This window comes from Bombus affinis, chromosome 17 (genome assembly GCF_024516045.1).
Source record: "Bombus affinis isolate iyBomAffi1 chromosome 17, iyBomAffi1.2, whole genome shotgun sequence".
In the NCBI taxonomy this organism is placed as follows: domain Eukaryota; kingdom Metazoa; phylum Arthropoda; class Insecta; order Hymenoptera; family Apidae; genus Bombus; species Bombus affinis.
Window position 1 is genome coordinate 1,900,310 of NC_066360.1, and position 18,158 is coordinate 1,918,467.

Below are 18,158 nucleotides of genomic sequence, written 5' to 3' on the forward strand. Positions count from 1 at the left end.
AATATAATTTTTTGATAGAATGTATATAGGTAATGAAATAATTTATTCAATACTCTATGAGTTTTTACATTGAGGTTTGAAGTTTGTTATCTGACTTTAAAGCAAACATGTAAACTGGGTACAATCCATGTGGAAATTTATGTTGTTTTTCTTCCTTTATACAAGCTAAATTAGATTCCTGAAATATACGATAGAATTCAGAAAGAGGTCGTGTCACTGATGAATCCTTTGTATCAATCTCCAAATTTTCAGAACTGGTCACATTTTCTTTAATCACTATTACACCATTAGATTTTAGGCCACTCCTATAAAAGTTTTATTAGATGACTAAAAATAGTTTGTAACTTTTATTAAGGCTAAACAAAATACTTACGAACACTTTTTAAAAAATTCTATCAAATCATCATGCTTTAAATGACCCAAAACCCATTGGCACCAAATGACATCATACTTGGTAGTAAAACAAAAGTTTTGTAGTCCTTGAAATATGATTTAATCAATTAAATGTCTTTTCTACTTTGTATAAACCAATGGAGTATTACCAATTGGATAATAGTTGCAAATTCTTGTTGAATGACTTTTCAAACATGTTTTAGCTACTTCTAGAAATTTTAAATTTTGCTCCACTAAGTCAACATGTTTAAAATGATTTAATAATAAATTCTTAGTTATCCTTCCTATGCCTGCACCACAATCTAATGCATATGTCTTCAATGGAGGATTTTTTAACTGAAATAAAACAAACTTTAGGTATCATAATATTTAAAAAACTTAAAGATAAGAATCTTGAATATTACAAAATTAATCATTATAATATATACCTCAAACAAAGCCTTTAAAAATTTTGTGGATCCCTTTATATCAATTTGAGAAATAAATCCAAAACCTCCAAGCATTCCATCTATTGTAGGTGGAACATGTTCCCAGTATTTGACAGCTGCTGTATAAAATTCATGCCCTTCGAGTGTACTTTCTTCTTTTTCCATCTTTGGTGATGATAAATAATACATCTTACCTATGTAATCAATAACATAATCAATTTCATTTTATCTATATATTCAAAAAATTTAATTATGTAAAATGAAAAACAATCAAAACACCATGTAACGTGTTCAAAGAAATTAATAAAAAGTGAGCATTGACTTGTTCATAAAAACTAAATATTTTAATACTTTTTATATTTAATAAAAACCTGTTACATTATGAAATAATGTTTATATACAAATAAGATATTGTTAACAAAAATTTTATGAATAGAACTGACATTAAAAATTGTATACTTTATCATCGACATTTAATAAATTATATCGACTTATATCGATTATAAAATATCGATATATTGCTTGTTCTGTGAAGTCGAAATATCGACAACATATCGATTACTGTATATAAAAGCTTTTCTACAATTTAAAGATAAATTTATTAAAAGAATATTACGTAGGAAAGAACCAAAATCTTTACATAGTACGAAAATTTATACATAAATTTTCAAATGGTGGATTACATTGCGTATGGTTAAAATAAATTGTGTGCAATAGTTGTGCGTACTCACTGGTCGGTTTGGTTAGGATAAAATCGATGTGAGTCGTTAGTGAGCAGTTCCCTTGGAATCATGGCAGAAGTACGACTTTATGATTCAACAATTTGTCGGTTATGTGCAGAAGATAATGGTAATGGAGAATTACTCTATATGGCAGATGGTGATGATCCAGATTTAAGTTCTATGGTCAATCGGTACTTGCCGCTCAAGGTACGAAATTTCGAAACATTAGACTCTAACTTGACTTCCTGCTTTATACACAAATACTACCAGAATCAAATGTTCGATATTTCCTCCTGATACTGTACACTGTACATTGTTATTTACTTTGTCTGTTACTTGTCTGAGAATTTACTATAATTTTTATAAATGTTAGTATGATTGCAGAACATTGTCTTTGTTAATAAAATTTTTAAAATGATAATAAATATTCTAGTTATGTTCATGATTTAATGTTAAACATATTCGTTACTGTGTATTGTTATTAATCCTATTATATTTGATTCGATATGATATTATTTTAAAATATTAATGTTTTTGTTCGTCATATAAGTTTCATTTTAAGATGTACGAAATTTCAGTTTTTCTAAATAATCTCTTGCAAAATGTAAAAATAATGAATATCAATTGGCGTAATTATTGATTTATTGTTTGAGGTTATACTACAAAAAGAAGCATTGAATTTATTTTCAAATAAATGTTGTAATACAATTCTCATTAAAGATTCGAGATGATGGGAAATTACCACGTACAATTTGTCCTGGATGTAATATTCAACTGGAGGCTACGATACAGTTTTTTGAATTATTGGTGGATGGTCAAAGGAAAATTCGTGAGATGTGGAAGCATCAGATAGAACAACAACGTAAAGCTGAACGAGAACGCTTACGTGCAGAAAAGGAGAACACAGATGTTAGATCAGAAACATCACAATTAGATATTATTCCAAGATATAACGAAGAGGACCACTTTGAGCAACAAATAATAATAAAAAGTATTATTTTATATTAAAGATTATATTACATTCTAATTAAAAATCTGTTGCAAAATTTTTAATTATGATATTGTTTAATAGTAATGCCAGATGGTTCTATGTATGCTGCAGAACATGAAATGAGTTTACAAATGGAAGGATTAAGTAAACCCAAACGAAAAAGAGGACGTCCACCAAAATCTCACACAGAGAACATATCTGTGGTTTGTAAAAGTAACATGTTTGTTTAAGATAAAATATTTTAAACTATTAAATTTCAGGAATTAACAAAGGGAGATGTACTAGAAGCAGTGAATCAAGAAGAAGAAGATAAACATGAAGAGGAAATAGATGAAGTAGATGGAGATGGAAGACGCCGTAGAAAGCGTAAAGTTCCCAAAAGGTATTGATTGTAAGGAGAAACATTTAAAGGTAATTACTATCATTTTTATAATAGCATATGAAATGATTCAGATATATGGAGGCAGTTCAAGGCAAAGAGCTAGAAAGAATATATAAGGAGGAGGGAGTAATTGATGAAGAAGACGATGATGATCCCGATAATTTTGAAGATTCTGAAGAACAGTTAAATATGTCTGTTCCTGATAGCCAAGAAGGTAAAAAATAGTGAAATAGATTAATTTAAAGGTATTTATCTAATAATTATTTATCAATAATCATTTGTATATTTTAGAAATAATTGGTCATTTAGAATCTGAAGAAGGAAAAGATCTTGGAGAGTTAGTGATAGTAAACAGAGGTAGAGGACGAGGTCGACCAAAATTACGTCGTAGAAGAAATAAGTTCACGTGTCAATTATGTGGTCGAGGGTTTCTTCAACGTAGCAGATATATTGTACACAAGTAAATAGAATTTAGCGAAATTTTAACGTTGAATGAAATGAAAGTAATATTTGCTTTTTATAATTAGGAGTTTCCACAAAGGCATAAAATATGAATGTTCGGAATGTAAAAAGTTATTTACAAGTAAAGAAAATTTAGAATTGCATCAGAAGGCAACTCATCATATTGGAGATGATGTTAATCAAGATTTTGAGCATATTGTTGAAGATTCAACCTTTGAATCAAAACGTTTATCCGAAGAAAATAATATTTCTAATACACTTGATCATGCATTGACTGAAGAACAACATACAAATAATTCAAATAATTCTAGTGATTCCCAGAAAAATGTTCCATGTGAACACTGTGAAAAGTTATTTGAAACAAAGGAGATGTATGACCTGCATTTAAAAATGGCTCATGAACGTGATAAATTATTTATATGCAATATTTGTAATAAAAATTTCACAGAACAAGCGGCTTTAAAACATCATATGTCAATACACGAGGTAAAAGAATGAATATGAATAAATTATACTCTAAAAATTATAAAGGTTCCCAATATATAAAAAAAATATAATAATTAAATATTTTTTATTATTTTTTAGAGAAATAAGTTAGAGAAAGAGTATCCATGTGATATTTGTGGAAAAGTACTCAATCATCCTAGTTCTGTAGTATATCATAAAGAAGCAGAACACAATAATGGTCGTCGATTTGTTTGCAATAAATGCGGAAAAAGTTTTAAACACAAGCAATTGTTACAACGTCATCAGCTTGTACATTCTGATGATCGGCCTTACATTTGCAAATCATGTAATGCCAGTTTTAAAACAAAGGCAAATCTAATCAATCATCAATCTACACATACTGGGGAAAAAAAATATTTTTGCGAAATTTGTGGTCAGCAATTTGCACATAAAACTAGTCTCACGCTACATTATAGGTTACTATACAAATAAAAGATATATTTATATACATTGATTTAAATTTAGTTAAATAAACAAATAATTTCACATTTAGGTGGCATACAGGACACAAACCATATACATGTGAGGTATGTCATAAAAGTTTTTCACAAAATGGAAATTTACAAGAACACATGCGAATACATACGGGAGAAAAACCTTATTGCTGCGATTACTGTGGCAGAAAGTTTACTACTTCTTCACAATTTAAGCTACATGTTAAACGACACACTGGCGAGCGCCCTTGGAAATGTGAATTTTGCGCAAAGTGCTTTTTGCACAAAGATACATGGAAATGTCATGTTCGCAGGCATAAAGGAGAACGTCCTTTTCAATGTGCTCATTGTAATCGAGGTTTTACAGAACAATGGGCTTTGAAAAAGCACCTTCGTTTACACACTGGTAACATTTTTATTCTGATTTTACAAATTTACTATTTTTATCAAAAATTTCAACATTAATTTATTACTAATTAATTAATTTATTTATTATTAATTTATGTGTTTAAGATTTATTTTTAAAAATGTGTTTTCATATATTCTTATTTGTTAGGTGAAAAGCCTTATTCCTGTGATGTTTGCGGAAAAGCATTTGCTGATTGTTCAAACTTAACAAAGCATAAAAAAGTAAGAGAGAATCCAAATTGTATTAATAGATTCAATAGTGAGAAGTTCAATAAGATGGAATTATTATCGAGTTGCTTCTAGGTACATAGGGAGACCAAACTTTCTGCGATAAATGAAATAGAAGGTTCTCCAATTGGAGAAGTTTGGCAAATTTTACCAAGTTCTCAAGAATCTGATGAACATTCATTAACTGATCAAATGGCTCAAGTTATTGCAACAGATGAGACATCAGGAGATGGTATTCAACAAATTATATATGTTTCATACCAAGATCCAGATGATCCTAATCAGTCTCGAACTTTACATTTCGGTAAAAATGACAATTTCATAACGTTTGTATTTATTAATTTACATCTGTTTCTAATTTAACTAATCCATATTTTACATTGAAATCAGTTGATGCTGGAATGATGAGAAATAAAGAGGAGAAAACGAATGTAAATCAATCATTATCACATTTAAGCGTTAGCAATGATAGTATGCTTTCTAATACAGGTCATGCTAATGAAAATAATAACTCAAATGAACGAATAAATGTGGAACTTTCAGAATCCGATCTTCAACTGCAGGTAAAGATGAATAAGATATTAAACTGTTATTATGTAGTAATAACAAAAGAATAAAACGGTAATTATATTTACAGATTACAGATGAAGAAGGTAACCCAATTCCTCTTTCAATTCAAGATGCCCGACAGTTATTATCTCAAAGTCAATTTGTCAATCAACTTAGTGACGGGCAAGAAATTAGAGTTCATTCTGGTGTTATTCCAGATGAATTAACAGCACCATTAAGTGTACACGTTAATCAAAATTCCGACATAAAGAATGTCGACATTTCTAATACGGTAGAAACAAAAGTGAAAAATATTTCAACTGTACAAACAGATGCAGAAGCGATCGTAAAGGCATTGCAGGTAATATGTTTAAATAAAATTGTTCAATTAATAAGCTTCCTTACATCTGATGAGCATTCGATACTTTTTCTCTTTAAACTCATTCAGAGGTGAGCGGTCATAGAAAGAAAATCGATCTACATGTAATTTCTGGAAATCATCTACTGAGTTATAAAAACTAGTTACAATTAAACAGAAACTGCTCTATTTACAAATTCTAACATTTTACAAATACATAGTATAACATAAATTAATATATTATTATGTATTTTATAAAAAATTTTATTGTTACATACAATTCTAATTAAAATGTAATAGGATGAAGATACGGATGCAAGTGCTGTTGCAACGATTAATCAAATGGAGGATACAGAACAATCGGGGATCGCCGATAACGAACAAGCAATAGAATTCACAACACAAGATGGGCAAAAAGTTCGTTTAGTTACTTCTTATCATGTTGATCCAATGCAACTTGCTTCTGAGTACCTGACTATTGTATAAAATCATATGTGTATAATTTCTTCAATTCTATATGTTAAATTTATTCAAATGTGATCGTGCTTTATTTTTAACAGAAAAACAGAATTTTTAAAGCACCCTATTTAGTTATTAATAAAATTTTGCTAGCTTGTAGAATTCATCAAGCGATGTACTATCATAATTGCCTTTAGGTAAACAGATAATTTTTTAAGAGATGTTAAAGGTAGAGGTTTTAATTATTCCGTATTTTTTGAAATATAAAACATGTACACTATGGTTAAACTGCTGACTACGTTTATCAGAATCTAAGGAATAATAACTTCAGCTGTTTAATCTTTGAAGCGGCTATGTGAACGCTACAAATTAATAAAATTTGGTTAATAATTAAACGGTGTACGCAGAAAATTCTTCAAACAAATTATTTTTTCTTATTTTATCTTTAAGGAGTTACATGATTTAACAAAATTTGTAAATGTCAAGATTTACTAAATATTATAATAATTAATAATATTAGGTTGGCGACTAAGTAACTGCGGATTTTGTCATTACCACTTAATGTCAACCCAATATACATATATATATATGTAATAAATATTTAAAACAAGTGTCATTTCTTTTTCAATCACGATATTTAATATATTAAAGGAGAAATGGTACAAAAGGTCTATTAATTGAAGATATTTCTGAAATCTTATTTAAAAATTTAAATCATATCCATTTATGTTCAAAAACCCAGCATCTCTACAAAGTTGATACATCCGACTTAAATGTTTGTCATCTTCAACAGCGTGATCTTTTTCTAATAATTCTGTTCTTAAACATGAACCAATTAAATCTTTATATCCAATTAATTTTGTTCCAACATTCAATGTATTTACCCATATTGTATTTCCCAGATGTAAATTTACCTGTTTATTTAAATCTATATTACAGGGTGACAAGCAAATAGGCGATCAAACTTTGGTACCATATTCTACTGTTTCTAAAAATAAAAAAAGGTCATACAACCATAGATCCAGAAGCTCTTTCCGAGATATATATATATAGTCTACGATCTACGATGTGTCGAAGCAAAAATACTTTTAACAGAACATCGTCTATTGATAAGAGACAATAAGCTTCTGTAGCGTTCTGCGCGCTTGATATTAGAATAAATCAATCTGATAGCACCGTTTTCACTACGAAACGTTCAGATACATACTGATTTATTATGAAACACATTTCCTTCAATATCATAATTTGCTCTATCACATTATCTACTTCTAGCAAAAGAAATGATGATAATGCTTGAAATTCTATGTCCAATGACTATTCCAAAGAATCTTCGATGTAAGAAAAATTTTCCGACCTATATTTATCAGACCTCCTTTTATCCTTAAGAACAGTACCAAAGTTTAATCATATTTCTTTGCCACATTATATATCTTATCCATAAGCAAAATGAATAAAAAAGATATAAAAAAGGGAATCCAAAAATAAATAAAAACTAATAATGTAATATACCGTTCCAATCACATAGGACCTATCATCAACATTTTCTTTAAACCACTGGTACACAGCATCAATTGCACAATTATTCCAAACATACTCTTCATCATGTGGAGCTATACCAACTAAAAATACTTCTACTACTTGTATAGAATATTCTATAAGTTCTTCTGGCATATGTAACAATCTATATACCTAATATAAAAATTACGTTAATATAAAATTATATTTTTTCATTTAATTATATAATATATTACTTTGTACTATTATATTACTTAAATACATACATCTACTTTCTTCAAAATTACCCCATTGTCAATACATCTTACATTTACATACTTTGGAATTTCTGTTTTATTTTCTCTTTCAATATGTAAAATTTGTATCCTCTTAAAAGTATCTACTGGTTCTTCCAAGCCACATATACATCCCACATCAAGTGTCTCACATTTCTTTCTACAGCAATAAACATAAATACCAATAAACACGTTAAATAATATATATAAAATATTATCTTTTTATACAAAGTGTTAAAAAAGAAGTAAACAATATTTATAGGATGTGATTATAAAGTCATAAAGACAAAGAAAAAGTTCATGTATAAAAATGTTACATGTGATTCCATTTTCATATTATAAACGATTAAATTTTGCGTTAATTTCACAAATTTATAAATATCGTTCTATATATAAAGGAATCTTTATTGCTATATTAACCTGTTTTCCACACAAGAATAGAACTCTTGAATTCTTGTGTTAATTCGCAGATATTCAATAGTAGAAAATTCTATTTCTTTTAATGTATTAAATTTGATGTATGATATAATCCTTGCAGAAACATGTGTAGCATCATGTATGCTCACTACTCTGAATTTTACCTTGTCGTTTCTAAAATAATATCCAAAATTAACCAAATTTTTTTTATTAATTCGTAAATTTTTACTTACATTTGAATGTCCGTAATTGGAGCATCAACTTTTGAAATTATTTTATGTCTCAATGCACAAGAAATTTGTTTGTTACAAAATCCCCAAGATTTTATACTGTCACAAATAGGATAATTCTCCTTTTTCTGTTCTAAAGTAGCTGTTATAAACTTAATAAATTTTTAAAGTAGATTTTTACAACATAAGTTAGTTTGTATATAAAATATGGCTTGTACATGTTACTTTTTTAATGAATATTTCGATACATACCTTAACATTTTCTAATATCTTTTCAGGAATGACATAATTCGTACGTTGCATTATTTTTATTATATGTAAAAACTGTCTATCATTATTTTCATCCATTATTATAGTTACTTTTCCAGTGCTATTTTCCTAAAACAATTTGATTAAATGAATATTATTTATTGAATTATACAAACATTTTTGTAATAAAATAACATACCATTTGTAAATTTTCTAGAAGTGTAGAGAACCGAAAATTAAATTGTGTCTTTGAATGCAAAGGAATTGAATAATGTATCAACCAAGCTACGTTTGTAATATCTATATCTGGTAATATATCATCTGTACATATTAAAATTGGATAAGAACCACTTATACAAACATTCCAATATTGCTTAATACCTATATTCAAACAAAAATTGTTAGATATAATTTGATGACAATATCATCACGAATCAAAATTATTTATATCTTTAAATATCTTATTTATAAATAATCTTACGTTGTAAGTGAACATAGTTCATATTTCCATGAGCTAAAAGAGTCTCTTTATGTTTTTCTAAGAAGTTATTTAACTCTCTAGCTTCGTTATTATTTGTACAAATTACTATAGTTCGAGAGGTGGAATATTCATTACCTAATGAATCTGTTGTAAAATGATCTTGAATTATTTAATTTTACTATAATTATTTCTTTAAATAACTAAATTTTACCTAAAAGCCTTTCATGTTTTTCCCTTGAATTTATCACATGAAAGTTTAAACGTATAGATTTAAAAATTGCAGCTTCCATAAAAGATGCTATATATATGCATGGATTTTCCATTAGAATAGAGGCAATTTTTTTTAAATGCAGTGTCCAGTATGTTGCAGTTATTATAATTTGAAACGTCTTACTTTTTAATTCTCTGTTACAAATAATATTGTGTCGTCTAAATAATTGACTTATCTAAAAAAATTTCTTTTACATTTATATGAATATGAAAGCGAAAAATTATTATAAATAAAATAAACTTACAGAATCAAAATATTTATCCAAGATAATATCACCATCATCCAAAATTAAATATCGAAGATTTTTAAAATTCACTAATTTTTTGTTTTTATTCATGAAGCGCATTAAAAATCTTGGTGTAGAGATTAGTATCTGACATCCATTAAACATTTCAGCCTAAAAATTTAATAAATTATTTTATATCAGATTGAAATATTTACCGTTGTATTTATTTTTAGTGTTACCTGAATTTATTTTAAGAAATTTACTTACCACTAATGTTCTTTCTGATTTACCATTAATTGCAGCAACAGATTTTATCGTTTTATAGTCTTCTAGGAATTTTGTGCATAAAAAATGAACTTCTAGTACCTCAGATGAGGAAGAACATAGTATCAATGCAGATGGATTTATTCCACGAGGAAGCTGTTTCAAGATTTATATCCTTTAAAATGTTATATATATATATATTTTTTTTTCTAGTTAATGTATAATAAATAAATAATATGTGAATTCTAAAATTACTATATATTTCGTTAATTTTCAAGAAATAACTATTATCTTCTCTATTCATTATCTAATAGAAATCAATTATTATCATAGATTATATTACTATACAATCTTTTATGTATTTGAAAGAAAGATAATGCATATATTCTATATTAGTTTTAATGTTAATATAAACAAACACTTATTTTAGAGAAAATATTACATTGGAATTTGTAGCCAAAAGTCCACAAATAGCAAATGTATATCCAATAGTTTTACCACATTTTGCTGTCCCAATTGCTACCGTGTCTAAACCTTTTTTTATAGCAGGCCATATATATGACTGTATTTTCCTTGGTTTACATGACTGTATCAATGATTTCCAAGCCTGAAAAGTAATAACATACAAATTAATTTTTGTTAGTCTTTATTTTTAGTAGACAGAATTATTCTATAATTATACCTTGTGTATTTCTACAGGGAATTTTACATCTAATGTAGAACTTAACCATTCATATTTATCCATTCCATAAATTAATACTTTTTCTTCATCTCTTTGAAGTTCATGGTGTAAATAATTGTCTTTTTTAAATTTCGCTCTTTTTAGAAAACTATTAAAAAGCAAATTTAATAAAAAATGTAAAAAAGACAGAATTGATTAATTAATTAATCATATTTTTTATCAAACCTTTCCTTTTGCTTTTTTCTTTCACTAGTTCTATCCGACACTTGTGAAACATTTAAATAAAATAAAATTTCATCATTGATTATTTCTTTATTTAATTTTTCACTATTCATAGAACTTTCTATAAACTGCAACAATTCTATATAAAAGTCAAACAAAAAGCATTATATACATACAACAACTTTCGATAAAATTGAAAATTAATAATATAATACAAAAATTTATTGAATTACTTTTATTTAAATAAATAGCATATTGATGTAGAACTAAAGCTTCACTTAAACATATTACTTTGTTTTTTATATTGAGATAAAATTCACCATAATATTTTCCATACTGATCAGATACTATATGATCAAAATAGATTATATCAGATGCATTTATTAATTCCTTTGTGTATTCGATTGCAGATGTACTCCATTCCTCTAAAATTCTTTATACAAATATAAAAAAAAGCTATATTTAAGTTTTTAATATGTAAATTACTGAAATATATTAATCATGCAATTGTTTTAGTATAACCATACGTTAGAGTCTCATTCTGTACAGATAAGTTATGTTTTACATCCACAGGTAAAATATTATATAAACCAACTGTGAAGGTTAAATATTCTTCCAAAATTGCACCAGTTGAACATATAATAAAGTCCTCTCTTTGTGATTCAATAGAAATTCCATAATCAGGTAAAAAGATATTATATGTTTCTTTCAGATTTTCAATACTACTAATATATCCTCTGCATAACCATCCAGGACAATCAGTTGTAATATCTAATCTATTATGTACTATAACTGTCTAGAAGAATACGAATTTAAAATATATTCTTTTATAATAATTATAAGTAAAATGATATAGCTAATTTTATATAGAATTAAACTGATTATTATTAATATTGGTATTATAAAATTTATATATATATATATATATATTACAAATTGGTCTTACATCTCCTATTTTTGGTTCTATATCTTTTTCAATACTGTGAAACGTTTTCTTTTCTTTTAACAATTTCTTATTGATAGAATTTAACTTTTCATTATAGTCCTTCACTTCATAAATTCTTACAATATATGGAGTTAAAATGTTTGTAATTTTAATTACTGTTGCAGTAGATGGTAGCATAGCACCTGCAATTAAATATTAATTTAATAAGGTATCAACATATGATGAAAGAATTGTGAATAATTACATTCTAATACTATAAAGTGTATAGAAATACAAATTTTATGTTAAGATATAGACTTAACCTGTATCATAATAATTCTGATTACTCATTTTTATTCCTCAGTCACGCTTATACTTATAATATTGCAAAAAGACTATATCACAGATCGTCACAATAAAAAACTACAAATATTATTTCACTTAGGTATTACAATATTTTTCGAAGGGTATTAAGATTGTTTCATTGCATACGCTTACATAGTGGCAAAGAAAGAACAACAAATTTGAACGAATTTAAACAGCCAATAGAAATACATACAACTTCAGAGAAAACAAGAGAGGTAAACAGTGTTTGAATATTTTTGACCTCATATTCTCGTAATAAATATGTAATATAAAAATGTTTTATAATAAGAATTAATATAAGAAAATACAATTTCTCAATAAAATAACTAGTCATATATTATTCTATAATTAATTTACATAATATACTAACGAGAATTCTGTTAAAATAGTTAATTTTGCTGGTTATAGTTATTAAATGATGGTTTTAATATTGTAGCGATAAAGATATTTATCTTACATTTGTATTTTTAAAATATCGTTTTATATTTACGTAGAGTATATCATTAAGTACATTCATTTTGTGTTTTAAAAATAAGTCTGTGAGTATTTATTATGAAATATTTCTTTTAATCGTACATAAATCTTTAGATTTCATTTATAATATCAATAAGTGATGTATTGACCATTTTAATTTATAAGATGTATAAATGTGTTATTTTCTTTCATAACAGATTTAAAAACACTTCAAATATAGTGCTAATATAAGCCAATTTTAATTGGAATATAATGTCGACTTTAAAGGCAAAAGGTTGTCTTTTTTTGGCTTCTTCCCTTTGTGATGGCTTAGAAGATAATAATATAAAGTAAGAACTTCCTATAATTGAATATTATTATATTTCTTTATTACTAATATTATTCTTAATTATTTTAAATATCTACCACTATGTTTGTATGTTAGATATCTAATAATATTTTAAATATTCAATTATTAACACATAAATATTTTTTTAAATTTAGAATTGTTACTAATGTGTTTTGATAGGCAAGTAACTACATTACTTTTAAATAAGGAAGCAAATCCTAATACACTGCTTCCTACGCATGGAGTAACTCCGTTTCATTTAGTAATAGGTAACGATTCTGAAGCTTTTGCTGAAGAAGTCTCTAAATTATTTCTGCGTCATGGAGGTAATCCAAATGTCAGGTAATTAATTAAAATAAAATCAAAGTAATCGATTAAGATACAATTGATTTTGTGTTTTGAAAAATAATGTAAAATTTTACAATAATATATTTTTTATATGGCGCATGAAATTGACATATGGTAATTCCAATTAATTTTGTAGGTCAGTAGATGGATTAACTCCAGTTCATGTGGCAGCAGCATGGGGTAGAGTTACAGTACTTGAATTACTTTTAGCAAATGGTGGAGATCCACTTTGTTTGGATGATGAAGGCCGTAGCCCATTTCATTATGCATTTGATGGAAAATATTATAAAGCAATTGCGATACTTGGAAAATATTGTGATAATTCTATAGAGGAAGAAAAAACAACAAAATATAAAATGACTTTTGGTATTTTAAAAGAATAAATTAATTTTGATATATTATTACATATTTAAATAATAAATAAATAAATTATTTTTTGTAGATAAACTTCTGATTAATAACGAAGATGTAATGGCAGAATATATCGTTCCACAAATTTCAAACGTTTCTAAAGAAAATATGATAAATGAAACTATATTTAAGGGACATAAAGATGAAAGATTTACTGGCACAAAACATGTAAATTCCTTTAATTTTAGTTACAGTAATATAAGTAATGATAATCAATCTGAAAGTGCAATGACAAGTGCAGCAGAACTTCGAATTCAAGAAGAAATGGATAAAGAAAAACATTTAATCAACGAAATTATTAATCAGCTTTCAAATTCTTTAAAATCTAATCCCAAAGAAGAAAAGATTAATGAAAAATATCGGCAATGTAAAAACATTCTATATGATACAAGTCCCTCATCTACAATAAATACTGATAATAGCTTTCTATACAATATCGAAGACAAACTTCCAATAAAAATGAAAGGAAAGAAGCAATCTGTTACGCCTAAATATCGGCGACAAATTTTCAATCAAAGCAGTAATATTAAAGTTCCAATAACACCTGTATATGATCCAAATGATTCCATCGTAAGCAAATCGCCAAATTTTTTAATTAATAAACCAATAGAGAAAGGACAAAAATATTTATCTCCAAAAGTACTAAATAAAGAAATAAAATTTGAAGCTTTTACACCTTGTATAATGAGAACTGAGTCGTTTCAATCAGAAGAATTTAATATGGGAAAAGAAATAGCAAGGTCTACCCCAAGAAGAAGGAAACGATTTTATAGGCAATATTCATCTCTTAGAAAATGTAGAAGAAATAATGAACTTACGTCTTCAGAAAACACAAGCCCTGATACTACAAATTCTTTGTCACCAAACCAGAATTGCGCAAGAAATTTAAATTACAAATTTAATAAAAATCTGGCAATAAGATTACATGAAAATAAATATGATGATGATATACCAACAGATTCTAATAAAAATGAGACCAATATCGAAAAGTGTATATTAAAAAAGGATTTTACAGAAGGACTTAATCATGATTTTAGAAATTTTCACATAAAAGAGTCAGATTTTAAGGAAAAAAGTGAAGAACATTTAAAAGAATATATATTACAAGTAAAAGCAGACAAAGCATGTGCAGTAGAAAAAAGATCTTTAAATAAAGTGGAATTAAAAATCAGCGATACTATAAATACTTTTAAAGAAAATTTAAGTACCTTTCTTTCAAGGTAAAATTATTTATATTTATCTTTATCTATATATAGGTATCATCCGAATAACACGGTAGTTAATTTCCGAAAAAATGCCTTGTTACGCACACTATTTCTTTTTCATAACTAATTGTAAGGCCATGCGCGTACTAGTTATAAATAAAAACTATATAAAAAGCTAGGTTATATATAGCGTCATTAGAAAAAGAAGAATTAATAATTAATTAATAATATAATTAATACAAAATAGTACATATTAATATTATGTAATGTAACATAAAGAAATAGAGAAATAAGGTAAAACTTCCGCTTATAAGAGGTGACAACATTAGTTATTAAATGGTAAATATGAGATAACATATACGCCTGCTCAAATGAAAAATATCCAATGATACACCATTATGTGTCGTTCCGTACAGGGATTTCCCAAATTCTCGAACGATGTTAGACCGAATTTGTGTTGTAGGAGTCCTGTGTGGTACGAAGGATATTTGTACGTGATAGAAAAATTTAAAGTCATTCGCTTTAATCAAAACGTGAAATTGTTTGTAACCCTGAAGATATTAATTTCTCGAACCATGTTTATCAAAACATTTTTCTTCCATTTTGCGGATACTATCTATGCTAATCGTTTTGAACCGTTTTTATCACCTTTCTTACCTTATCACGTTTTTCTTTTTTATATCTTATCTTCTTTAGATTTTATGATAAACGTATTTAGTATTTTAAGTCTGATAAATTAATTGCTTTCGACAGTTTCAAATCACAGTCATATATCAGTGTACAAGAGGAATATAGATACGAAGATCCTGATGAAGGCTTAACTTTTTTGGAACGTAGGATTTACACATTATCACCATGGTAAGACATTAAGAATAATCATACATTTATTAATAGTGATTGTAATAATTTGTTATTAATTTGTAGCAAAACTGCAGATTGTATTTCATCTGACAAAATGTGTAAGATTTATTAAAGTTATTTTATACTTTAATATTGAATTTATGAATTTATAATTACTATTTATAAATTTATTTAGGGCCAAAATCATTAAATTTATCAATGGACACATATCCAACAGATGATGCGCTACGAAGGGAACTAATTCATTATGGTGACAATCCTGGACCAATAACTAATACAACAAGACAACTATATTTAAAACGTCTGACTAAGTTAAAATGTGGGGCATATAATCCATCATTTTTTGAAGTCAATTCTGGATCAGTAACAGATACGAAAAGACAACTATATTCAAAACAACTCACTAAGTTAAAATTTGAATCACATAATTCATCATCCTTTGAAGTTAATCATCTTCCTTTGCATAAGTCGAATTATTGTGAATTTCATATGAAACCATTTTTAACATTTGGAGATTGGATAAATGATATAGAAGAATATAAGATCATTGAAAGAAATGCGTTTAGAGACTTTTCCTTAGTAAGTCCTTCTAGGAAATGGAGAGATGGGATGAATAAAGCTTGTTTTAATTATTTACTCTTAGATCCACGTATAACTAAAGACTTACCTTTTCATAAGAGACATTTGACAGAGTCCATGATCTGGACTACATTTCTTTCTGCTATATTTTATGTGGGTAAAGGTACACGAAATAGACCATACTCCCACCTTAAGGATGCTTTTGCTACATGGGTCTCAAAGAAAAAACCTGAGAATGAAAAAATCCAGCATATTTTAGATATTTGGAACGCCGGATATGGTGTTGTGTGTCTTCACATTTTCCAGAACAGTATTCCAGTAGAAGCTTTCACACGTGAAGCTGCTATGATTGATGCTTTAGGAATACAAAAACTAAAAAATTGTAAAAGTGGAGATTATTATGGAATAGCAGCAACATGGAATATAGAACAAAAAAGTAACTTTGGAAGATATTTGTTATATCAAGCAATGCATATCTTGTTGAATGAAGGAGAAAGGCAAATACTACCTCAAAATTTGTAAAATGTAAATTTTGTTTCTTCTGAGGGACCAAATATTATAATATATTAGAATGACTAATATAATATATATATATATATATATGTATGTATGTATGTATGTATATATATATATATATATATATATATATATATATTAAAGTGTAGGAATGTTATTCACATCGAAATAAGTGCAATAAAATGAAAATAAATATAAACATAAAATAGCCTACGACAATAGTATTTTCTAAATAAAAATTTAATTAGTCTTAATATTACTTTATTGAATTAATGTTTTAAGCATACAACTACAGATATGGTCTTTCTGTTTCTACTTTTCTCAATCTCCGACGCCAGTTTTTGGGATACCATCTATGTTTTGTAGTATATGTCAATTTAGAAAGTTCTTCAACAACAACCTCCTCTTTCTTCTGCTTAAAAACCTCAGCAATTTCTTTTTCGCCAATGCATAAAACAGAATTTGATGAAATTTGTTTTTCTTCTGGTAATGGTAATGAATATTCATAAGGGAATTGTCGTTCTGGATGCCAACAGATAATCATATCTTTATTCATTGGTATAACTATTTCTGAAGGTAATTTAACAGAACTTAGATATCGCTTGGCAAATACATTTAGTACACGCACAGTACTTAATACAGCATTCATCTGTTTAAAGAGAGAGAAAGAGAAATGGAGAAATTAGTTAATATATTTTTATACTAATTATTTATAAATAAAAACACATGTAAAGTTAATAACACATCTAAGGTTATATCTTGTAGAATAACCTACAAATAATACAAAAATTTTGTAAGTAAGAAATATTTATATATCTTACTTTAAAGCGTAAATTGTTGCAGAAGTGGTAAATAAATGGTATACTCAAAATGAAACGCGTATTTACAGTATATAAATATCTACAATATTTATATTATAATTGAAGTAACATATATTTAAGAAATGAAATATACAATTTGTAAATGAACAGTAGTGCCACTACACTACATTG

The 18,158-nt window shown here is 26.8% G+C and overlaps 5 protein-coding genes across 14 annotated transcripts; 2 read left to right on the forward strand and 3 right to left on the reverse strand.

The window, feature by feature from the left end:
• Window positions 1-24: 24 nt before the first annotated feature.
• LOC126926004 (N-terminal Xaa-Pro-Lys N-methyltransferase 1) lies at window positions 25-1,701 on the reverse strand. Of its 5 annotated transcripts, none has more exons than XM_050742058.1 (5): window positions 1,553-1,701; window positions 822-1,015; window positions 543-729; window positions 374-479; window positions 25-305 (listed from the first exon to the last, which is right to left on the reverse strand). In XM_050742058.1, the coding sequence occupies exons 2-5, from the start codon at window positions 1,008-1,010 to the stop codon at window positions 65-67; spliced, it is 723 nt and encodes a 240-aa protein (XP_050598015.1). In that variant the 5' UTR covers window positions 1,011-1,015; window positions 1,553-1,701; the 3' UTR covers window positions 25-64. The 5 variants fall into 5 exon arrangements, with proteins under 5 accessions (XP_050598015.1, XP_050598013.1, XP_050598014.1 ...); XM_050742056.1 differs by having other exon boundaries at window positions 543-744; XM_050742057.1 differs by lacking the exon at window positions 1,553-1,701 and adding an exon at window positions 1,193-1,319 and having other exon boundaries at window positions 543-744.
• LOC126925981 (zinc finger protein 568-like) lies at window positions 1,610-6,716 on the forward strand. 2 transcript variants are annotated; one of them, XM_050741998.1, is made up of 14 exons: window positions 1,610-1,750; window positions 2,264-2,534; window positions 2,616-2,737; window positions 2,795-2,916; window positions 2,988-3,130; window positions 3,208-3,376; window positions 3,444-3,864; window positions 3,964-4,301; window positions 4,379-4,725; window positions 4,876-4,949; window positions 5,031-5,259; window positions 5,346-5,518; window positions 5,593-5,865; window positions 6,163-6,716. In XM_050741998.1, the coding sequence occupies exons 1-14, from the start codon at window positions 1,613-1,615 to the stop codon at window positions 6,346-6,348; spliced, it is 3,006 nt and encodes a 1,001-aa protein (XP_050597955.1). In that variant the 5' UTR covers window positions 1,610-1,612; the 3' UTR covers window positions 6,349-6,716. The 2 variants fall into 2 exon arrangements, with proteins under 2 accessions (XP_050597955.1, XP_050597956.1); XM_050741999.1 differs by lacking the exon at window positions 1,610-1,750 and adding an exon at window positions 1,800-1,911.
• Window positions 6,717-6,937: 221 nt separating this feature from the next.
• LOC126925980 (putative ATP-dependent RNA helicase TDRD12) lies at window positions 6,938-15,536 on the reverse strand. Of its 3 annotated transcripts, none has more exons than XM_050741997.1 (18): window positions 15,214-15,536; window positions 12,100-12,281; window positions 11,681-11,949; window positions 11,387-11,586; window positions 11,157-11,292; window positions 10,932-11,079; window positions 10,692-10,856; window positions 10,253-10,405; window positions 10,004-10,156; window positions 9,700-9,934; window positions 9,489-9,647; window positions 9,207-9,388; window positions 9,011-9,136; window positions 8,762-8,910; window positions 8,532-8,702; window positions 8,103-8,271; window positions 7,831-8,010; window positions 6,938-7,235 (listed from the first exon to the last, which is right to left on the reverse strand). In XM_050741997.1, exons 2-18 carry the CDS (start codon window positions 12,274-12,276, stop codon window positions 7,023-7,025), a joined length of 2,985 nt encoding a protein of 994 aa, XP_050597954.1. In that variant the 5' UTR covers window positions 12,277-12,281; window positions 15,214-15,536; the 3' UTR covers window positions 6,938-7,022. The 3 variants fall into 3 exon arrangements, with proteins under 3 accessions (XP_050597954.1, XP_050597951.1, XP_050597952.1); XM_050741994.1 differs by lacking the exon at window positions 15,214-15,536 and adding an exon at window positions 12,402-12,581; XM_050741995.1 differs by lacking the exon at window positions 15,214-15,536 and adding an exon at window positions 12,402-12,580 and having other exon boundaries at window positions 9,489-9,632.
• LOC126925982 (uncharacterized) lies at window positions 12,513-17,425 on the forward strand. 3 transcript variants are annotated; one of them, XM_050742001.1, is made up of 8 exons: window positions 12,513-12,659; window positions 13,116-13,247; window positions 13,427-13,588; window positions 13,731-13,960; window positions 14,037-15,225; window positions 15,964-16,068; window positions 16,135-16,169; window positions 16,247-17,425. In XM_050742001.1, the coding sequence occupies exons 2-8, from the start codon at window positions 13,171-13,173 to the stop codon at window positions 17,170-17,172; spliced, it is 2,724 nt and encodes a 907-aa protein (XP_050597958.1). In that variant the 5' UTR covers window positions 12,513-12,659; window positions 13,116-13,170; the 3' UTR covers window positions 17,173-17,425. The 3 variants fall into 3 exon arrangements, with proteins under 3 accessions (XP_050597958.1, XP_050597957.1, XP_050597959.1); XM_050742000.1 differs by lacking the exon at window positions 12,513-12,659 and adding an exon at window positions 12,697-12,983; XM_050742002.1 differs by lacking the exon at window positions 12,513-12,659 and having other exon boundaries at window positions 13,126-13,247; window positions 13,402-13,588.
• LOC126926014 (39S ribosomal protein L42, mitochondrial) lies at window positions 17,406-18,148 on the reverse strand. The gene is made up of 2 exons (XM_050742082.1): window positions 17,988-18,148; window positions 17,406-17,815 (listed from the first exon to the last, which is right to left on the reverse strand). The coding sequence occupies exon 2, from the start codon at window positions 17,813-17,815 to the stop codon at window positions 17,456-17,458; it is 360 nt and encodes a 119-aa protein (XP_050598039.1). The 5' UTR covers window positions 17,988-18,148; the 3' UTR covers window positions 17,406-17,455.
• Between the last annotated feature and the right edge of the window lie 10 nt (window positions 18,149-18,158).